At 42.5% G+C, this 21,918-nt stretch overlaps 1 protein-coding gene across 1 annotated transcript in view; it reads right to left on the reverse strand.

Annotated features, from left to right (window-relative positions):
- Window positions 1–2,014: 2,014 nt before the first annotated feature.
- The window catches only part of Capsl (calcyphosine like), a 20,256-nt gene continuing 352 nt past the window's right edge, over window positions 2,015–21,918 (reverse strand). Inside the window, exons 2-5 of the mRNA XM_055601046.1 lie at window positions 12,094–12,230; window positions 6,213–6,390; window positions 5,533–5,742; window positions 2,015–2,767 (exon numbers count right to left, since the gene is read on the reverse strand). Coding sequence (XP_055457021.1) covers window positions 2,666–2,767; window positions 5,533–5,742; window positions 6,213–6,390; window positions 12,094–12,230 — 627 coding nt within the window. The 3' untranslated portion in view covers window positions 2,015–2,665. The remainder of the gene's footprint in view (window positions 2,768–5,532; window positions 5,743–6,212; window positions 6,391–12,093; window positions 12,231–21,918) is intronic.

A 21,918-nucleotide genomic window follows, 5' to 3' on the forward strand; every position in this document is an offset into this window, starting at 1 on the left:
AGTAGGCTGGATATCAGCATGCCTAGGAAACAGAGGACTTCTCCTTAGCTACCGTTTGCAGGGTGCATGCTTTAAAATGGTACTTTCCTGCACATTTGTGCTTCCTATGCAACTTCTAAAATTTTCCTGTTACATTTGGTATTGATTGCCCTGCCATTCTTTAAGAAGACTAATGAGTAAATCCAAAGGAAAATATTGGGGGGTGGGAGGTTTCTTGCTTCTTATGATATGAAGACATGCCCAACTTCAAGATAAAGGCCTCTTCTCCAACCTGTCATTAAGATAAATAAGTTGAGCTTTCCTAACAAGAAACAAAGCAAGATACACTACCAAAGAATTAATATAATTCTCAACTTGCAATACTTGTTTTCACAGATTTTAAACCAATATCTATCGTGATTTCAACTTAAATGAGTAAAATTTGGACAGAGCGCAGGGAGTCTTATGGAAGAAGGGGAGATAGAAGGACCCAGCAGGGACAGGAGCTACAACAGGAGACCAACAAAGTCAAAAAAGCTGAGCAATGGGAGGACGGACTGCAGAGACTGATGCATCAACCAAAGACCATGCATGAAGAGGACCTAGACACCCCACACACACACACACACAAATGTAATCAATAGTCAGCTCAATCTCCATGTGGGCTTCCTAGTAAGGGGAGAAGAGACTGTCTCTGACATGAATTTGGTTGCCTGTTCTTTGATCACTGCTCCCTAGGCAGCCCACAGAGGAAGAAGATCCAGACAGTCCTCATGGGACCTGATAGGCTAGGGTCAAACAGCAAGGAAGGAGGACTTTCCATATCAGTGGACTAGGGAAGAGGAATAGGGGAGGAAAAGGGTGGGAGGATGAGACCTGGAGGAAATGAAGGAGGGGGCTAAAATTGGGATAGAAAGTGAATAAACTGTAAAATAATAATAATAATAATAATAATAATAATAATTAGAAAATATTTTTAAAATAAATAGTGACTGTGGGGTAAAAGTTAAAACTACAAAACATCTTCAGACACACTTTTTTAAACCACTTAAATTCATAAGACCTTGAAATACCATCAACCAAATCTAAACTAATGCCTAGGAGCAGCGAGAGATAGGGTCTGTAGAACGAACTTCTGAACAACAAAAGCAGCTCCAATTCCTTCCAGCACCACAACTAGAGACTGCTCATTTTGTTGTCTGTTACCCCAAGCACAGATCATGCAGAACAGGAGCTGCAGCCTGAGGCTCTGTGAGCCTTCCTGTATGTATCTATTAGCCAGTCATGGGTTGATACTCTCATGTCAATAACATAGGAACAGAGCTGAGTGCTAGAACGATTTGAATCATGAAGTATCAAGATGGAAACTCTGCCTTGGAATGTTGCCATCCTCTTTGGGTGGATAGAACTGTCGGCATGGTTGGCTGACAGTAGGGAAGAGTTAGACAAATGTTGCACTAAAGGAAAGTTTGCTAGTTAGCGCAGTGAAGCTGTTCCGCATAAAACAGTAGAGTCCAATCCAGGCTTACAATTCCAACCACAGGGAAGCCATGGGTCTACAATTCAAAGAAATTGCCTCCTCGCTCACATCAGTCTTCTAAAAACAAATAGAAACAAACAAGCCAATAGTTATGTTCAATCTATTTGTCAAAACAAGGCGTCCATAGACTCTGAGGTGTAAAAGTCCAAATTCGCTTGTAGAAATTATCAGTCTAGTATATCACTTCATTCTGGTTCCTAACTTGAGAGTAAAACCCTTAAGATTCTACAACCTAGAGATATTTTTTTAATTTTTTATTTAACTTTTATTAATTACACTTTATTCATTTTGTATCCCCCCATAAGCTCCTCCCTCCTCCCCTCCCAGTCCCACCCTCCCCCCCTTTCTGCATGCATGCCCCTCCCCAAGTCCACTGATAGGGGAGGTTCTCCTCTCCTTCTTTCTGATCTTAGTCTATCAGTTCTCATCAGAAGTGGCTGCATTGTCAGGGTTCTAGGTTATCTCCATGGATAGTCCTTGGTTGGAGTATGAGTCTCTGGGAAGTTCCCTGTGTTCAAATTTTCTTGTTCTGTTGCTCGGAACCTGCCACAGAGGGCCTCTGAAAGCCTCTGCCATGCAGACTGTCAAAGCAGATGCTGAGCCTGATGGCCAACTGGCGGGCAGAGTGAATGGAATTTTAGGTAAGAAGTGGGAAATAGTAAGAGCTGGAGAGGACAGGAACTCCACAAGGAGAGCAACACAACCAAGAGATTTTACAAGTAGACCAAAAATAGAGATAGTCTCATATCTAGCTGAAAGGTGAAAATACATTGGTTATCTGTACAAACATGAGGTCATAATTAAAATATTCAAAATTTCACTGATGACCAAGAGAGACACACCAAGTTGGTTAAACACCTGCATGAAACAGCCACAGTGTTAAGAGATTTAGATATGTAAATTTAATGATTCCTAGTTTAGAGGAAAGGAAACAGTTTCAGAGAGGCAAGCCCATAGTTAATTACTTAGTTACTTTATTTCTTCCCTTTAGCCAGTCCGAGAAAATACTGTGTGTTGGCAAAGCAAAAGCTGTGCAATGAACAGTAAAGAAAATATCTAAAATATCATTCTGAGTTTTGGGGATGGGGGGTTAATCTTCTGAAGTCGTGTGACTGTCTCCGTGGCCTGGTTCCCAGGGACAGGCCTTTAGAGCTTCCAGGCAATGGTCATCATGATGATGAAGTACACATCAGTGTCGATGGATGCACTCACGCCTGCGTAGTAGTTCATGAACTCCTCAGGAGTCACCTGTTGTAGAAAAGTTAGAAAGAAAGGACACTTTGCTTCTCATTTTAAAGGAGGCCTCCCTGCCATCCCTAGAAAGAGAAGGGGCATCACCACTGAGGATTTATGTGTGTGTGATGGCAGCTGAGAAACAGACCTAAAAGAAAAGTAAAGAGAATAAATGGGCTTAAGGATAGTGGTGACAGTGGCTCAAAGCAGGAGGAAAAGTAAGCCCTGAAAATACCCAAGCCATCCTAAGCAAAGGGTGAGGCAGGGGTTGTCATCTTCTCTTTAAGAACCTGGACTGGTTAGTTCAGACATAAGAGACTAAAGTCAGAAAAAGAAATATGTGTTCTTCAGCTGCAGTTAATACTGTGTTTCTGGCACATGTCAGAAGCAGGTCATGTCCAAGGTCAGGATAAGCGATGTCTCAGCTTTCAACAAATGCTTTGTCTTATGGGTAGAGAAAGAGACTTCTAGTAAAACGTGTGTGGTTTGCCTACATTTCCAGATATGAATTACTCATTCAAGGCTGAGAGTTAACAAAAACATTACCTCTAAGTCAAAAGACAAAAACATCACAGGAAAGGAAATTCATAAATAACCAAAGAATAGTTCTTAGTCCATAACAGCTTAATATGTCCCACTAATCTTTGGAACCATTACTATCTCTTCTATGTACTATAGGGGCTCATTGACCAACATAAAAATGAAACAAAACAAAGTCTGTAAGTTAACCAAAATATTCATGTGACCCACAGTGTCTCCATAAACTGTTTCCCAAACCTTCTCACTCAAAATCAGTGAAACACATTAGGAAAAATCACCCTCAATTCAGTGAAAAGTGGATCTGTGATCATCTGAAGGTAATTACAAATAAATAATGTACATGTGGAAATTATTCTCTATAAGAAAGAGTTTGCTATAGGTTTTTTATATTTATAATTTCTTATATTTTTAAGATATTATAAAAAGGTTGAGGACTGAAGAAATCACTCAGTATTAAGAGTGCTGACTGTTCCTTTCTTGTGTTCAATTCCCAAAAACCCACAAAAGTTTGAATCACTTTTATGAACATATTTATTATGTCTATTAAATAAAATATCTGTAAAGTCCTTAGCACAATAGCCAGTAAATACACATTCAATAAATATTGTTCAGATTCATTATTATACCAAATAAGACTGTGTATATGTTTAGCAATAAAAATAGGCTTTTTAAAAAAATAATTTAGCTCTAAGGATCTCAAATGTGTGCAAGCATCAATGGAGCATATATTAAATATGCAAAGACTTTGGGGGTACATCTCTGTAAATGTCAGGTTCTGTGTTTCCTTAGTATTGTCAGTAATGTGCATTTTCAACACACACACACCCAATGATAATTAACAGCTAATATTCAATAATATTCAACATTATTACAAAGCTTATGATACTCAAGCAACATCAAATACCGTAACTACAGGAGGAAAAAAAACCCTCAATAACCTTTTGAGAATTTGAGAGATTTATGTGGCTGATTAAGATAAATGTCAGAAGGAGATGAAATGGGGACGTTAAATCAGTTGAATCACAAATGGCTACTTGGACCTGCTAGAATCAAGGGCAGCTGACATTTCCCCTGTGACGAGAAGGAACCACCTGCAGAAGGAACCAGAAACAGGGACCTATGTAGAGTCAAGCTATTAAGGGAAATGGCAGTTGGCTATTTTTCTCTGACACCTTGGAGATCAAAGGCAGGAGGGCTAGAGGAAACATACAGTTCTGTTATTTCTGTTTTAGAAATTTGGCTGCCCAGAGAAACTGGGGCTCTTGTATCTGCTGTCACAAATTCCTCAACCTACAAGACACTACTTCAGCTACTTCCCTATCTCTGACTTCGAAATGTCAGCAGGCAGGAAACTTCCCCTTCCTACCTCCCACCCCTTGATAATAAGGCAGGTCATCAGATTTTATGGGAAAGGAAGGGGGAAATTCCCTGCAGAGGGAGGAGGCTTGCTGATCCTTACCATAAGCACCACCCCTTCCTACTCACTGCTCCACTTACCTTTTCTGGAATGACCCAAAGGTTGAGAGGTGCTGCTGCTGCTGCTGCTGCTGCTGCTGCTGCTGCTGAGGGCTCCCCTCCCCCATCACTGTAACTACCAGGTCATCTAAGACAAAAACTGCCTAAAGTGTCTAAGTATCTAAACAGGTGGCTTATGAGTCTTTAGTCATCTCTTCCAGCACACAACATTTTATATATTTTACAGTAATGATTAATGAAGATAGAGTGTTTGCTGTCGTCTCCAAGTTCACTGTAATTTAGATGTGCAAGCTAATCTCAAAACTGACTAAAAAATGAGTCAGGGTAAATTCTGCTCGCTGGGATTCCCTTTACCCACCGCTGCCTTTTCACACGGCAAACCGTGATGGCAAATGATACTCCTAAGAGCAAGAGTAAAAAGAACTAAATGTCCTAAAAAGCCTTCGGGGGATGTTCCAAAGCATCTTGGTCCCATTTAAAATTAAACACGGTTTTATTGTAATCTATGTCATGAGAATATAGTTGGCTGTATATGGGGAATACCGCAATGATGAGATGGGCTGATGCTGAAAACAACACGTTTTCCGTGATGAGCAATTAGCAGCTGGTTTCTTCCCCTACCAAGAAAGCCTGTTCAGTGTATGTTTTCTATTTGTAAGTTGTGTTGTCAAGAAGTTGCTATTTTTAAGGCTCTGAACCTATTCCTCATTTACAATTTCAAGCTGGGTAGACAAATTTCATTTGAATTAATCTTTTCCACTTACCAATCCATCTTTGTCATAGGGTGAGTCAAAATTATCCAGAAATTTCCTGAAGACTTGCTCCTCTGTCCATTCTCCATTTTGGTACTTTGGGTGGTGTTTAGCGTTATAAACTTCTCGAAGGTCTTCAATGGTTATAACCCCATCTCCAGTTTTGTCTAACTTCCTGAAAGCTCGCATAATTACCTCTTTTCTGGCTCTGGACATTGGGGGCTAGATTTTTTTAAAAATTGAAAAAAAAAACATGAGGAAAATTATATGCAAATGAGCCTCTTCTGTAGCAGACGTGATTAAATATTCCCTTCGGTGGACCCTCTGCTGCTTCACCGTCTTCTGCCCACACCCTCCAAAAAGTACTAACAAGTGCTGAAAACAAAGCCTTGAAGTAACCAACCCAAGATCCATGATAGCCAAATTCCTCAACAGAAAATACTGACCCATGGGGGTAGAGTTGGGAACGACATTTACTCCCGTTTTTGTTTGTTTGTTTGTTTGTTTTTTACTTCAAGTTTTATTGATTCTTTGTGATTTTCACATCTGTACCCCACTCCCACTCATTCCCCTGACTCTTCATATCCCCCCTCTGCTCTTTTAGTTGCAAATGTTCATTGCGATGAGTCACCGGTCCAGTGTGACTTCTGTCACGCTACCAACAGGAGATCTGCACCAGGACTCACACTTACTCTTAATGTGAGAAGAAATTCATTGAAGTCTATCGTCCCATTTCCATCTCTATCGAATCTCCGGAAAAGTTCTTCTGCCTCCTCTTTTTCCATGACCACAGCATAATCATTTAACCCTTTCAAAAATTCTTTGAAATCAAGGGTTCGGTTGTTATTGTCATCCATAATCCGAAACACTCTGAAGATAACAACATTAAAACAACAACGACACACACACACAAAGAACAATGTGTGACTGTGAGGCTGCAGAACCAGCGCTGTTTGTCTTTAAAGTGTAACACAGGAGTTCCAGCTTTCTCTCCACAGCCTCGCTCCCAAGTGCAGACTCTCTCCTCAGCATTTTGTACCAGAAGGAAAGCCTTCCAACACACATGTGCGTGGGTACACCTACACACAGAGAAAGGGCTACAGTTGCACTGTCTGGTTCTAATTCCGTGACATGCACAATAGTTTGGATCTTTTCTGTTTCCCAAAAATCTAGGAGTGGGGGTTTGGCTGTCAGGTTCCCTGGAGCAGCTGGAGATCAGCAGTGCCTGCAGAGGCTGTTGTGGAGCGGAAGAAAGTCATGTAATTTGAATTTGAATCCTGCCCTTGCAAATGGTATTGTTACCTGGACCCTGCCTGAGTTCTGGTGCTTTGCCTCCCAGCCACCAAGAAGAGGAAGATTTACCACCACTGCATGTTCCCTGGGCTGTGACACTGCCCTGTCACAAGCCCAAAGCAATGAATTTAAGTGATCATAGACTGACGCCTCTAAAACTGTGAGCCAATATGAACTTATCCTCCTTGCAGGTTGATTATCCTAGGTATCATGTTATAATAATGAAGAGCTACTAATGTAGGTAACCTTTTCAGGAATCCACGTCTGCTAGTAAATCCATAGTTTCCTCATCTTTCACTTAAAGAAATGCCAAAAAAATGTAGCTAAGCAACTGAATCACAGTTTATCATATAGTAAAATCTCCAGAAGCTAATAACAAGCATAATAAAGCTCTAATTTCTCCAGTATGTGTACATGGACCACATAAGCTGCATAGATGCTCTTTTGTCTGCAGGAAGCTTCTCCTTAGAAGCACATCTGTTACAGCCAAGGAGTCTAATCATTTAAATGCACGGTACCTACAACTTTTATGAAAGACATAGAGTGTCTTCTCATTGATTTTGTAGTGCTTAAGGTCTTTCTATAAATGTCATAGCACACTGTTATGATCTTACTGTTTTTTGGGCTTTCCCTTCTCTTCCACCATACACCAATCCCCATACAAAAGCCCTAAAAATTATATTTTTCACTAGATTTATAAAAGACAGAATTATTATTTAGGATTTCAAAACTATGAACTTGACTTCTAGCTCTGCAGTAATACCAGCTATGTAAACTTGAGCCTAACTTATAGCTGCCCTGGGTCTCACTTTTCTATAAAAGTCTACACTCTTGATCCTTCCTTTCCAATTAATACTAACATAATGTGCAATTTCTAAGTTACAACTTACAGGGTTGTTTTTTTGTTTTTTGTTTTTTTTTTTTTTTTTTTTTTTTTTTTTTGCTAGTTCTGTGATGAGAGCTTCAGATGCAAATGACATCAAAGGAGATGCCTGGATGTGGGAGAAAGTAGACCAGCAAGAAGGAGTAGATAAATGTAAAAGGACAATGGGGAGGAGATGAGTAAGGATGAATGATGACACATATGTATAAAATGCCGTAATGAGAACATTTTTTGCAATGCGAAAAATAAAAATAGATAAAACGTCAGATTCTTTTCCTTTGCATTCCATACTTTGTTTTAAAATCTAGAAAGAACACTCTGAGTGTTGAATTTAGCACTGAATCTTGAATAAGCACATTATATAGACTTGAACATGAACTATATGGCAACAAAGCCCATCTCTAGGTTTTATATTGTTATAAATTTGCTTCATAGCAATCATTCTATTAATAGTTATCAGCTACAAGAGTTCATGAATAAACTTTCTTGCTATAAGAAATAGATTGATAAGTTTCTTTTTAAGGGATAAAATTTGAAATAAATAATGTATCACTAACATCTTGTATTGATCAATAAATTTCAACATTAGTTAGTCATCTATAAGCTGCCAAATATTGCATTAAACCTTGCAATGTAAGATACATAGGTAAATGAGTCACAGACTCTATCCTTAAGGAATTTATTCAGAGAAATATAAGAGAGATAGAGAAAGAGAAGGAGAGAGGAAAGTAAGAGAGATAAGAGAGAGAGAAAAAACAGGAGAGAGAGAGGTGTTCAGCTGCTAAGCTATTCTGAGTTCTGGCAAGGGTAAGCATTTCAGATCAACAGTATTTTGTAGGACAGCCCTTGTCCATCTCTGGGAACAAGAAGCTACCAAAGGTTTAAAAAAATTTAATAAACATGGACAAGTTGGTCCATAGAAGAATGTAAAGAATTTTAATCTCCTTACTTCTAAAGGACTTAAACTTTGTTACATGTTAAAACAGTAACTGTATAGTTTTTATGAGCAAAATATAAAAAAGATAAAAATTTTAGAGACCCTTAAAAATAGCCGGTTAAAAGAATTATAATACAGTATGCTTGGAAGTGAACGAACTAGTTATGGGTGCTGTGGTAAAGTCCAGTGGAAAGGAGTTGAGTATCTGCTTATGAGCAACTGAGATGAAAATATGAGAAGAGATCGCAAGATACTTCAGAAGTTGAATCGTCAGTGTGGTGGGCTGATGAAGATAATTTGTCGGAGTGAGAAGGTTATCAGCTCACAATGGAAAAGCTAGCTGAGGTGAAGATGGAATAGTAACAATTTTCCAACTCAAAACATGATGAGTGTTGATAGCTCCATTTACGGAAAGGACTGATTCATCTTTTTTTTTTTGGGGGGGGGTAGTAAAGCAATTACCAGAGATTTTCACCAGTTGCCAATTATTTAAAAACTTAGCTCATGTCTTTGGATATAAGACATAAATTAGAGCTCAAGAGAGAGTTTTCTGCCCAGTATGTACAAGGGGACAAAATCTCAGTAGTGCATAAGACATATGATGAATTCAAAATATTGGCAATAGAAACAGGAGCTATAAATGTTTCTTGGCTACTAGGAATATTTAAGGAAGAATCTATACTACTAAAATTCTCCAGACTTCAGTGTCAAAAAATAAAGATGCCAAAATAATAACTGAGTCTTCTTGATGTTGACCTTCAGGATAAATACTTCCCATCCATCCAGTGATGGGAAGATGGTTCCATTAGCCTACATTTCACAGAATGAGTGTTCTGGGTGTTGGCAGATGGTAGATACTAATTGAAAAGATGCCCTTCAAAGGCAAGATCGTTGAGAATGTTTATGTTTGTGGGAATATATTTACTTGAGTCTGGACTTAGAAGAAAGGGAAGTGCCTGCCTTTCAATAGATGCTAAGATAAGAGTAGTCTCTAAGAGGGCTTCCCTCTATATGAATTGAGGACAGACTAGGGAACAATGGCTAACAATGAAGACAGTCAGAGGTTTAAGCAGAAGCCTAGAGTGAGAAGGTATCAGCTCACAGTGGAAAGACTAGTTTAGGTGAAGGTGGAGTGGAAACAAAAGGTAGGAATGGCACAGGCAGCAGGAAGCATTCAGTTGCATGATCATTAGCGAAAGACAGGTCAGGGTTTTCTCAGATGTCTGCCCTGAAGACAAGGAGGTGAACCCAAGATGGAAGAGCTAGAGTTTGGAACCATAGAACACTGAAAGGAAGTAACCTATGATAGCATCTACAGCCCTGAGCCAAGCTTAGTTTAAGAAGGACATGGGAGTGAGTGCCTGCTCATTTATTTCTTGAAAGTATTTTGGGTATGTGTACTTGACTGGAAATAAAGATTTCTGCAGCCTGGGGGTGTGAGGTTGGATTCTCCTCACACAGGCATCCTGTACTTCTTTATCAAATGCCTTGTACCACTGAAAGACACATTTATGACACGTTTACTTCCTTAGTCTAAGTACTTGGTGGGACCTACAGAAGCTTGTCCAGCTATGAGGTCCCCAAAATATATACATGGCCAGGCTTATGGTAGACACTCAATATAATTTTGTTAACATTACACAAGATCTTCCTCTGTGGCCTGGTAAGGCTGCCCCCACCTCAAGGGAAGATGATCAAAGAGCCAGCCACTGAGTTCATGTCCCTGTTCCCTCACTAGGGAACCCACTTGGAGACTAAGCTGCCATGGGCTATATCTGTGCAGGGGTTCTAGGTTATCTCCATGCATGATCCTTGGTTGGAGTATCACTCTCAGAAAAGCCCCATGGGCCCAGATTTTTTGGTTCTGTTGCTCTCCTTGGGGAGCTCCTGTTCCCTCCAGGTCTTTCTATCTCCCTTTTCTTTCATAAGATTCCCTGCACTCTGCCCAAAGTTTGTCTATGAGTCTCTGCATCTGCTTTAATACCCTGCTAGGTAGAGTCTTTCAGAGACCCTATGTGGTAGTCAGACAGTCTTGATGAGACCTGATAGGCTAGGGCCAGATGGAAGGGTAGGAGGACCTTCCTTATCAGTGGACTGGGGAATGGGCATGGGAGCAGAATAGGGAGAGAGGTGGGATAGGGAGGAGAGAGAGGGAGTCTACAGCTAGAATACAAAGTGAATAAATTGTAATAAATAAAAATTTTTAAAGTAGATACTCAGAAAACAATAGAGTATGTTCTGAACTCCATCTTAAACAACTATAATCTATTTTTAAAAACTGACTTGTTTTTTTAGTGTTTTTACCCATTGTTTAAATATGATAGTTAATTTTATGCATCAGTCTGATTGGAATAAGGTATATTCAACATTTTAAGCATTATTCCTGGGTGTGAAATTGTTCTCAGAAAAGCTCATAGGCAAAGTAGACTGACTGAAATGAGCATTCAGCAGTGGACACAAGGTTCATACTCAATGCAAAGAATAAAACAAAAAGTTCAGAAAAGGCAAAAAAGAAAAAATACACAATATCTTAAGGAGGCTCCCAGTCTCCTTTCTCCTTGAGATTCTCAGTCCTCAGGTCTACTCACACTATCAGGCACATGAGGGGACTCGCCTGACCATAGAATGCTGTAGGGCTGGACACTCAGCTATCCCGTGGGCAGTTGCAGGAAGAAGTGAGACATGACAGCCCAGCTGGGAACAAATCTCAGCTTCTTTCTTAGATAGGAACTCGTGTAGCCAATGCTGCTGGCCTCAACTTATTATGTAGCCTGAAAAGACATGGATCTGCTGATCATCCTGCCTCTGTCTCTCAAGTGCTGGGAGGACAGACAAGTGCCACCTTGCCTGTTTTCCCAAATTCTTTAATCATAACCCCCTCTTCTTCTTTTACCCCAGCTTTGGAGATGGCCTCTCTCCATGTTCCAGCCATGATTTCCTTTACATCCTTTGCCCCAGGAATTGCCCTTCCTTGGAACAGACACATGCTTTGCAGAATTTGGGGACTCAGAATTTAAGACTCAGATACCAGCTCACCCAAACAACGAATTTCATAGATGAGAAACTGGGGCCTTCAGAGGAAAGTGATTTGTGCAATATCACAACATCAGTGAAAAGGCTCTCCTACCCATTTCTGATCTTTCTGTCTCCTTTCCCAATGTCCACAACAGTGGGGGTTTGAAGGAGAATGGCTACCATAGATTCATATGTTTAATTTTCATCCCCATTTAGTGGAACAATTTGGAAAGGATTAAGAGGTATGGTCTTATGGGAGGAGACAGGTCACTGGGGATGGACTTTGAGGTTTCTAAAGCCATACCCAGTCATCTCTCTCTGCTTCCTGCGTGTGGATCTGGATGTACATTCTCAGCTACGATTCTTGTGCCATGCCTACCTGCCTTGCTTCCTGCCTGAATGGCCATGGTCACTGCAGTAGAAAAGTAACTAGGACGCCATCTACCTGCCAAGTCCTTTGATGCCTGCAGAGCCCCTGGCCAGGCATTGCAACCGCAGTTTTTCAATGGGATCAGTAGCTGTAGAGAGCTTTTTCTTGGATTGGATTGCCATCTCACGGTCATGGCGTGCTGTCCCTGCCATCTGAGAAAAGAATCCACAGCATGTTAGTGGAACCCTCACCATACAGCCCATCTCTGGCTGAGCAGCTGACAGAAGGAAACTTATAGCTTTCTGTTATCCTGCCCCCAGGGAACAGTCTACTCTGCTCTCTAAAATTTGCAGGTTTTAGCCATGTCAATTGTGCTTGTGCCTGGCATATTTACAACTTTATTTATCTAGTTTCAAAGACACCTGCTCCCTTCACTCTGGACAACAACTAAGAACACAGCCACTTCCCAATACAATTTGATCTTTCTGAAGCCTTTCTTTCACCATACAAAGAAGTCCTTAATAGTGAAGGGAAAGGAGCCAGGTAAAGGGACATAAGAAAGGGTTCAGACACTGCTAAGGATGCTAAAATTGAACAAATTTATATATGAATAATAAGTGTATGATACAGAGAAGCGACAGAAGCCATTTATCCTGGACCATTAGTAGTTAGTTAATAGTGAATTTCTCAGCGCTCACTGTTTTGAACCAACTGTGTGTGCTATTTTTTTTTTTTATTTATAATGCCCAATATGCCTTTGACCCTACTTTTAATGTTCTCCTTGGATTAAATGCTTGCTTTTGTCACTTCTACCTTCAGTGAGATTCTTAGTATGAGTGTCCATGATGCTTAGCAGTAACTTATACACTCTTTTTAGTAGGTTAATGCCCCTCCATACCTGACAAGGTTTATAGGAGAAATTTGATTCTCCAATTCTCTCTGTGTCTCTGTCTCTCTCTGTCTCTGTCTCTCTCTCTCTCTCTCTCTCTCTCTCTCTCACACACACACACACACACACACACACACACCTCACACACATCTTCCTCCATTTGTTTGTCTTTTTAGTAACCTGGGCAGTCCAGACTTGAGTTCTGAGAACACTTGCTTAAGTGGAAAGAGCCCAAGACCAAAAGCCTAGAGAGATGGGCTCTGGTCTTGCCTCTTCATATCCATCTCTAGTGAGTATGAGTCTGCCCCCACAGCCTCCATTATCTACTGTTATGACAGTAGAGACTAGAAAACACACAGCACCAGGATCTGCTCAGCGTCTGGTGAGGGACTTCTTACCACGCCATGACACTGACAGCATCACACGCCATAGCAGAACAAGATGTCAGCCCCGCCGGGAGCCCTTTGTCCTTTTGAAAAGCCATACTGTACTATCATGGAAGCCCCACCTTTAACTTCCTTTAACTTTAACTGTATCTCAGAGGCCCCACTGGAAAGTGTCGTTAACATACAAACTTTGGAATTAGGTTTCCAACACAAGAATTGGTGAGGGGGGGGGGGAATGCACATGAGAATCACAGCAGGAACCAAAGTGTGGATTGGTAAAATGACTTTCCTGTAAGTCCTGCCAATCAGCAGACACTGGGCTTTTGAGTCCCAGCTTGTTTTTTTTTTTTTTTTTTTTTATCTCCACCATATGTAACAATAGGCAAGAATTTCAAAGTGTAATTTGCTGGCACTCTCTTATGCAAAAATCAAAATAGAATTTGGGAAGACTGAATACTGGGAATCGAGACTCCACCCATTTCTGCCTTCTGAGGCCAATTCTACCAGAGATGATTTAGGATATTTCTAAATATGACTTGATAAATTCAGGAGGAAAATACAGCCAAGCATGGTACTTGAAATGCCAACATTCACCATCCCTTTTCATCATTTAGTCACTTAATTCATCAACAAACAGCCAAATAGTTACTATGTCATCTTTTCAATGTACCATGTTAGGATAGAAGGTAGGAAGGGTAATGCAGAGGCTCAAGCTCCTGAATAGCATAGAATTCTGAAGTCTCATATTAAAGCAGAACAGGGGGAAAAAAAAGTTTGCAGTACCTGGGGTTTGAGAGGAAGGTGGGATAAGGTGATGTTTCTGATAAAGAGGGTCAACATGTACTTAGAACTCTGAGATTTGTGTAACGTGTCCAGCCGTCTGAATATGACGTCATGATGTCACTGACATCACAGCCCCCGTTGAAGTGTTCTGACTCCAGAAGACACCCTTTGCCTCTTTGGTGAGAACAGTATAACCTGTCAGGCAGGGCTTGGCTTAGGATGCCGTCCTTCTCAATTCATGTGGCCACAGCACCACCATGTGCTGGCTCCTCACATGTGCAGCTCCCTTGTCAGAGGCGCAGTTCACTTAGTCCATACCCTCAGCAAAAGTCTAAGAGATCCCTTACCTCTGCCCAGACTGCTGGGTTTGGGGCAACAGAGGACGCAGCTTGGAATGTATGCTCTAACTCCATTACTGAGCTACAGTTCATCTCCTCAAGAAGGACCCAGGTACCACAGCTTGGTATGGGGACTTCCTGAGACATCAGAGAAGAAATGACCTCTACATTTTACTCATAATAGAAGGTAAGAGATTATTAAGGCTACAGCTGTGAGTGTGCAACAAGGAAGATATTTTAGATGGCTGCTGTACCACATGCTTTGGCCAAAGCAAAAGAGTAAATAATCTAAGCAGAGAAACATACCATTTTGATTTTTATTTCATTTGTATGTGCATGTCTATGTACTTGTATGTCATGTGTGTGAGTGTATACAAGCAGGACTGAAGAGTGAGTTGGATACTCTGAAGCCAGTTATGGGAAGGTGTGAACTGCCTGATATGAGTGCTGAGATCTGAACTTGAGTCTTCTAGAAGTGCGGCAAATGGTCTTAACTGCTGAACCATGGAACACTGGTGAAGAGTTAAAGGGAATATTGGAAGGATAAGACCAGCCATGTAACTGCCATCCGATCACAAAGAGCTAGGACTAGGGTGTGGAATGAAAATGAACCACAGTGGTTATAAAAAGGAGAGAACAGTGATGTGAAAGAACCCTGTGGGTACAGTGTGGAGAAGGCACAGGAAAAGGGACATACATCCAGGATAGGCCCATTGCATCTAATGTGCTGCCTGATGCCGCCTGGTCCTTATGGACACTGATAGATTCACTTAAAATGGCAGGTGACTGAGCTTGAGATGTGAAGAGGAGGGAGGACTAGAACAATATCCAAAGTTGTTGGTTGCCTTTGCCTCTCCCCACTCTCTAACCCACATCCACAATGGCAGGTGGAGGGACATTCACAGGGCAGCAGAAGGCATGGACTTGGGGAACTGCAACAGTCCCATGCCAGCTGCCTCTCTCCACAGATCTTCTGTATAACTGACTTCTCCTGACAGAGTTCTCGGCCTGGGTCTCCATCATTCTTGTCAGGTGGCTTGTGGAAAGTCTCAAATGCAGAGATCTGCTTCTGGGAGCATTTCTTAAATGTTCTATTCAGACTGCCCCTTAGGAAAAGAGAGACTCACTAGGGCCCTGACCTGCACTTCTGCTCTCCATTGGCTTGTATAGTGCTACCTATTGAATTACCCGTCCCTCCCTTCTTCTTTCCACTTCTCATACTCTCCTTCCTCTTTTCCTCCCTTCCTCTCTTCCTCCCTCTCTCTCCTCCTACATAGCCAACAAACTATAAATACAAAAGAGCTCTCTCCAGCATAATAACCCACACATCATAGAGCATCAAATTCTTCCATGTCGGGAGCCGCTCCCGCCATTACAAGATGGCGCCGGCTTCCTGCTTCCTGGTTCTTCTTGCCAGCATTTTCGCGCTTCTTGCCTGCGCCGCCCTGCAGTTTACGCATGCGCAGCTTTATGCTAATGAGGGTTTAGGCTGCACTCCAATTGCCAGCCATATGCTTATGAAGACTTGAACAGAGCACCAATTACAGACGGACAGGTCGCGCTGCTGGCTATTTAAGCAGAGCACAACCCGGGGTTTGGGTCCTTCACCATCTGCAAGAAAGAGCTGTACAATAAACTTGCCGCTGAAGAAATCCTCGGTTGTCGCGTCGTCCTTATCGGCAAAGGCCGCGCGCGACAAGTGGTGCCGAAACCCGGGAACCGCCGAACCCCGGAGTGGAGGATCGCTTCGAAGGACCCCGACTGCTCGTCGAGTAAGGATTCAAAGTCAGTGGCGTGAGAACCGCGGTACTTTTCTGCAAGGTATGATTTCTGTGGTCTTGTTGTGTTGTCTGTGCCTTAGTTGTGGGAAACGGGACCATCAAGACAGTCTATCCAAAGCAGAAAAGGGAATTAAGACCGGTAAATCCCCTAAGGATGGGACCAAGGAAGATAAGGCTAAAGCGCTAAAGGCGCAAAAGCTAGTTAAGAAGTTTAAGAAACCAAAACAGACTGGTAGCAAGGAAAAGAAGAAAGCCGCCTCGTCATCGAGCGAGCCGGAGTCTACAGAGAGCGAAAACAGCTCTTCTGAGAATCAACAAACTGATGAGGAATCAGGGCTCGACCCTGACGAGCAGGCAGAGTTGGATGAGGAAGCAGCTAAATATGAGGAAGGGCGTTACCGCCCGGATCTGCCACCATATGTGGCCTATGCTGGCACTTCCGGGTTCTCCATGCGGAAGTCAGCCACTGAAAAACCCAAATCTGCAGAGATAAAATTTTCCCTGATATCAGAAAAAGAGAGGAAGCGGATTAAAACCGCGTTCCCAATCTGGGAGGACGCTCGGGTAATTAATCAGACCTTATACCCACCTGAAGTATATGAACAAATACCGGTAACAAATCAAAGCTTGGCAGCAGCTGTGCTCTCTGCTCTTATAATCATTAAAGGACCGGATCCTATTTTTATAAGATCCAGGGGAGCTGTGTGTATTTTCCCACAGGACCAAGAAAATCCAATTTGGGTTCCGGCGCAATTGACCCGGGTGGTGAAGCAAGATGAGCCTGACCCTAACCCTGATCCTGATCCTGAGCGGAGTGCAGATGAACCTGGAGGTGGAGACCCAGGAGATCCGCTGGGGGATCCTATCAACATTCCCACGACCAATGCCAGTCATGTATGATGCACAAGTCTTCCCCCGGCTCTTTACCACCAATGACTCCATAGGGCTACCATATTTGCCAATGTCTCAACAATCTAATTGGTCCGCCGAATTTGATGAGACAATGAGAAAATTACGCCTAGCAATTGTTCAAATTAATTCCACTCGCCTAGATGTTTCTGTTACTCAAGGATTATTTAACTGGTTGTCCTCTGCATTTTCCTATTTTAAAGAATGGATTGGTGTAGGAATGTTTGGCATGTCTATGCTCGCAGGGCTGTTCCTCTGTTTTTGGTTGCTCTGCCGTTTTAAGAGACAGCAACATCTTAAAAATGTGGCCATGGTGCGGGCTATGCTGGCTGTGGAACAGGGGACATCCCCCCAAGTTTGGCTTAACATGCTCAATCGTTGAGACATTGTCTGAACTTGTAGCACTCCTGACGGGCACAGGTTCCCATTGCACCAGGATGCTGTTCAAGACAGACCTCTGCACCTCCCAGGGCTCAGGTTCCCATTGCACGGGACTCAAGGTGCAGAGGGTCTCTTACACTGTGTAAACTCCTTGATCGCTGACGCTGTTGGCTCAGCAGGCTGATCGGTAACCTCATGGTGTGTTATTTTTCTGATTGAGATGGCCTTTAATATATATAAAAGGGGGAGATGTCGGGAGCCGCTCCCGCCATTACAAGATGGCGCCGGCTTCCTGCTTCCTGGTTCTTCTTGCCAGCATTTTCGCGCTTCTTGCCTGCGCCGCCCTGCAGTTTACGCATGCGCAGCTTTATGCTAATGAGGGTTTAGGCTGCACTCCAATTGCCAGCCATATGCTTATGAAGACTTGAACAGAGCACCAATTACAGACGGACAGGTCGCGCTGCTGGCTATTTAAGCAGAGCACAACCCGGGGTTTGGGTCCTTCACCATCTGCAAGAAAGAGCTGTACAATAAACTTGCCGCTGAAGAAATCCTCGGTTGTCGCGTCGTCCTTATCGGCAAAGGCCGCGCGCGACACTTCCACATCCACTGTATTATTAGGTGCAAAGAAATGTCTTACTGTATCCTCAAAAATGAAACCCTGCCCATGGTTTCCCTAACAAGTAGTCAAGGGAACTGGAGCTGCTTTGGTCTGCTCAAATAAAACTATGAGAAAGGAGTCAATCTATGCAGATGCAAAGGAGAGAGAGGGCAGGATTATATAATGGAAGGCAGAGCAAAGGACATGTAGGGGTGGGGCCAAGGGATATGTGTCAAGGAGGGAAATGCCTGATCTCCTGGATGGCAAGAATGTGCACCGCAGTGACAAGGCTTGGTCCCATTTGGTTTCTGCAAGCCTGCCTTTGCCCCACCACCACCACAGTGCTTGGTGTGCAGAGACACAGGGGAACACGTACTGCAAGAAAACAATCCTGCAGGGTAACAGCTGCCTGAGCAGCAAATGCCTGCAGAGCCATACAGATTGTCCCAAGGTCATTCCCTTCTTTAAATGTCAACAAGCCTATTGTTCCCACTGCTACACTAAGCATTATCAGACATTTCTGCAATTGTTAAGTATCCGTGCCATCACATTAGATTTTTTCCCAAAGGCAAAAGTTGAAGTAATAGTTCCCTAGTCCCTGCACTTTTCAAGCACAGTTCTGTGTGAAAAGAATAGAGTAGAAACCCAGTCTACACAGGAAGAGGAGCGAGGGCTGTCTCTGACATGGATTCTCTTGTGAGCTGTTCAGTTAACTTCTCCCTGGAGTGATGCCTTGCCAGGCTACAGGGAAAGAAGACACACTCAGCTCTGATACGACTTGATGAGCTGGGGTAGATGACAAGAGAGGAAAATTTTCTGAAGAATAGGGGTGGGGTATGAGGGAGTGGGGTGGGAGTAGGTGGTGGGGAGGGATGGGACTATGACCAGGATGTAAAGTGAATACATTAGTTAGTTAATTAATTTTTTAAAAGTCCGGAAGCAGTCCAAACAGTCTCCATAGTCCCAAGATACTAGTGACCGTTATACTCAAAGTTTTCTAAAAGTCCACATTAACAAAAGCCACACCAGTCAGTACTGTCATACTCCAAGCAGCAGGACAGATCAGGAGACACCACCCAGCTAAGCCCGCCCCTTCTAAGTGTGTTCCAGAAAGTCCATGTATCTTCAAAAATGGAACTCCTATGGTTCACTCCTGGAAAGGAGACCAAGGATTCCGATTTTTGGCTGAGCACTTTGCCCCAGCTCCCACCCTAAGGTTCTGTTCCTAAAAGGGAGCCTTGGGATTGAACTGGCAGCCTACCGTTTCTGCCACTGCTGACAGAAACAGCAGCCATTTCAGGGAGCTAGAGTATGGCGACGGTAGAGTAGCTTAGCCCTCAACCGTGTCTGCAGCGTTCTCAAGCTGTGAGCCGAGACCCCCATATTAGACCCTGTCTATCAGATAGTCAAGTCACTACTCAGAACAGTAGAAAAAATACACTTATGAAGTAGCAACAATTAACTTTATGGTTAAGAGTCAGAAGCACACCAGTCTACAATCTGAAGCCTGAACAGGCATGTAGGCACCCAGATCACCTACATGGAGAAGCTTAAATTCAGAATTTGCCACAGCTATGACAGTTTCCAACCACTGTTTCTTCAAACAATATACTGCTCAGCATTCCAGAGTTGGGGCTGTGATCATGAGCACATGCTCAATATTTGAACACTATTATTGTACTTAAAGAATACAAAGCAAATTGCTTCAATTTGTAAACTGGTAGTTTGTGAAATGTAGCCTGTCAAACTAACTTGTCCAAGATAGAGGTTTTCCCAAGAAAACTTGAGCTAATCTTAAGAAACTGCCCGTTTTTATAAATTTTACTGCCTCTTTTGTTCTTTCAAGACAATGGGTCCTGGGAGCTATCTGCTGCTTTTGCTTTTGTAAAAGCTGCTTGCCTGGTGGAGATAACTGAGGCATCTTCAGGATGCCTGTTGTAAAAGTCAGGCGCTGCCGGACATGAGCTAATTTGACCTCCAAAGAGCTCTGTAACTTTGTCTTTTTTCTTTCATGAGCCCTGCACTAACAATTTATCAGAGCCATACTCTGAACATCTTGAGTCTCAGCTATGGTCCTGGACAGTATCCATAGTCTTGCTCATTGTTTGATAAAGCCTCTTATCTGTTCATGGTCATGGCAAATCTCTGGTCAACCCCAGACCCAGATCATATTGGGTGAGGTAATGCTGATCCAGAGAGACAAAAATCACATATTTCTTCTCATCAGAGGATTCCAGCTCCAAATCTTCAGATCTGAGTTCAAATCCTAGAGTAACGGCAGAAGCCAGGAAAGTAAGAAGGGGTGATTCCTGGGTTAGGGGGTTGGGAAGCAGAAGAGAGGTGACTGGCAGAGAACAAGTGATCTGACGGTGAAATAGGAAGAACAGGGTGAGGATTCTAAAATAGGGAGGGAGGAGATGACTTCAGAAGACAGAGAGAGAAGGGTAAAATAACAGTAAGGATGTCTGAAAACATCATAAGGAATTGTCCTGTTGGCTATTTACTAACGATTCCTACAATGCACATAAGTCAGCACGCAAGTATACATATAGAGCTTGACTTTCTCATCTGAAAATGCTTCCTCCAAAAGTCAAAGGCCATCTAAGAAAAAAAAAAAAATCCAACAATAAGCATAAGAAACCCTCCGACCAAGAAAATCTTAAAATATTGTAGGCCATTGCTTTTGCCCTTCACTGCACCGCACCGCAGAGGTGGAAGGTTAAGCCCTATTGTTAAGGACACCATGAACTTCGGACATAGAACCTAGTGGTCCCTGAGCTGCAGCGAACCTGAAAGTCTCCTCCCTGAGGACCAGCTTTTATGTCACCAGAAGCACCGATGCCTTCCTGTCACAAATGCACCCACTGCCTTGTCCACCGCCACCATAGAAACCAGCACTAAAATGCCGCTGCCTTAACGGAACTGAAGGAGAAAAATGTCTCGGCCGCAAGTCTGTGTCAGCGTCATAAAGTGTGCCTCTACTCTTAACCCCTCCGAAGGTTCACCAGATGCTTGAAGTTGCGGGCACATGCCACAGTGCCGTGAGCCAGTAGTCTCTTCTCATAATACTGCACAAGGGTCGCACACTCAGAGCTGCCAGAGCACCCTTAGAGTTCATAGACGAACTCAAATCCTCACGTGCTGTTGCATTAGAAACACATCATCTATCTTAAATGGAGCATAGGGGGTACGTGGGAAGGGGGGAAGGGAAATGGGGTCATGATACAGTTATAAGTTGTCCAATACCAAGTGGTCAGCCCTAAACATGTGGATTTATGGGCATTTCTAAGCGAATTCACTTAGTGTGTGTGTGAGAGAGAAAGGGTTAAAAAACGAGAGGCCATGGATTTGCGAAGGACTGAGGGGAACAAAGGAGAAAATGGGAGGTTTTTAAATAAGTGCAGTACTCGTGTACACAATTCTCAAACAAGAAATAACTAAACTAAAACTCTGTTTTTGATTATGAATCTCGTCAGTGGTATAATCAGTAAAAAAAAAAAAAAAACTTACCTCACAGAATAAATAGGAATGATGAAGCTAAATCTGTTGACTGCTTTGGGAATTAGAGGCAGAATTCTAAGCTCTGCTTCATCAATGGCTGTCGGTTTAGTTACAGCAAGTTATCAAAAAACGTCTCATCCAGGAAGCCAGCATAAGGAAGATCTTTGTCTAAGTATATATTCTGAGAGACTACACCTGGGGTCAAGGTATTTCCTCTGCCCACTGACAGCCTAGGGATGTCATCAGAACATGAATTCTCACACCTTTTAACTTTTCTTTTTAGATAATAGATCCTCACCATTAAAAAAAAAAAAAAAAAAAAAAAAAAAAA

The sequence above is a fragment of the Psammomys obesus genome, unplaced genomic scaffold (assembly GCF_907164565.1).
Source record: "Psammomys obesus unplaced genomic scaffold, mPsaObe1.curated_primary_1811, whole genome shotgun sequence".
Classification (NCBI taxonomy): domain Eukaryota; kingdom Metazoa; phylum Chordata; class Mammalia; order Rodentia; family Muridae; genus Psammomys; species Psammomys obesus.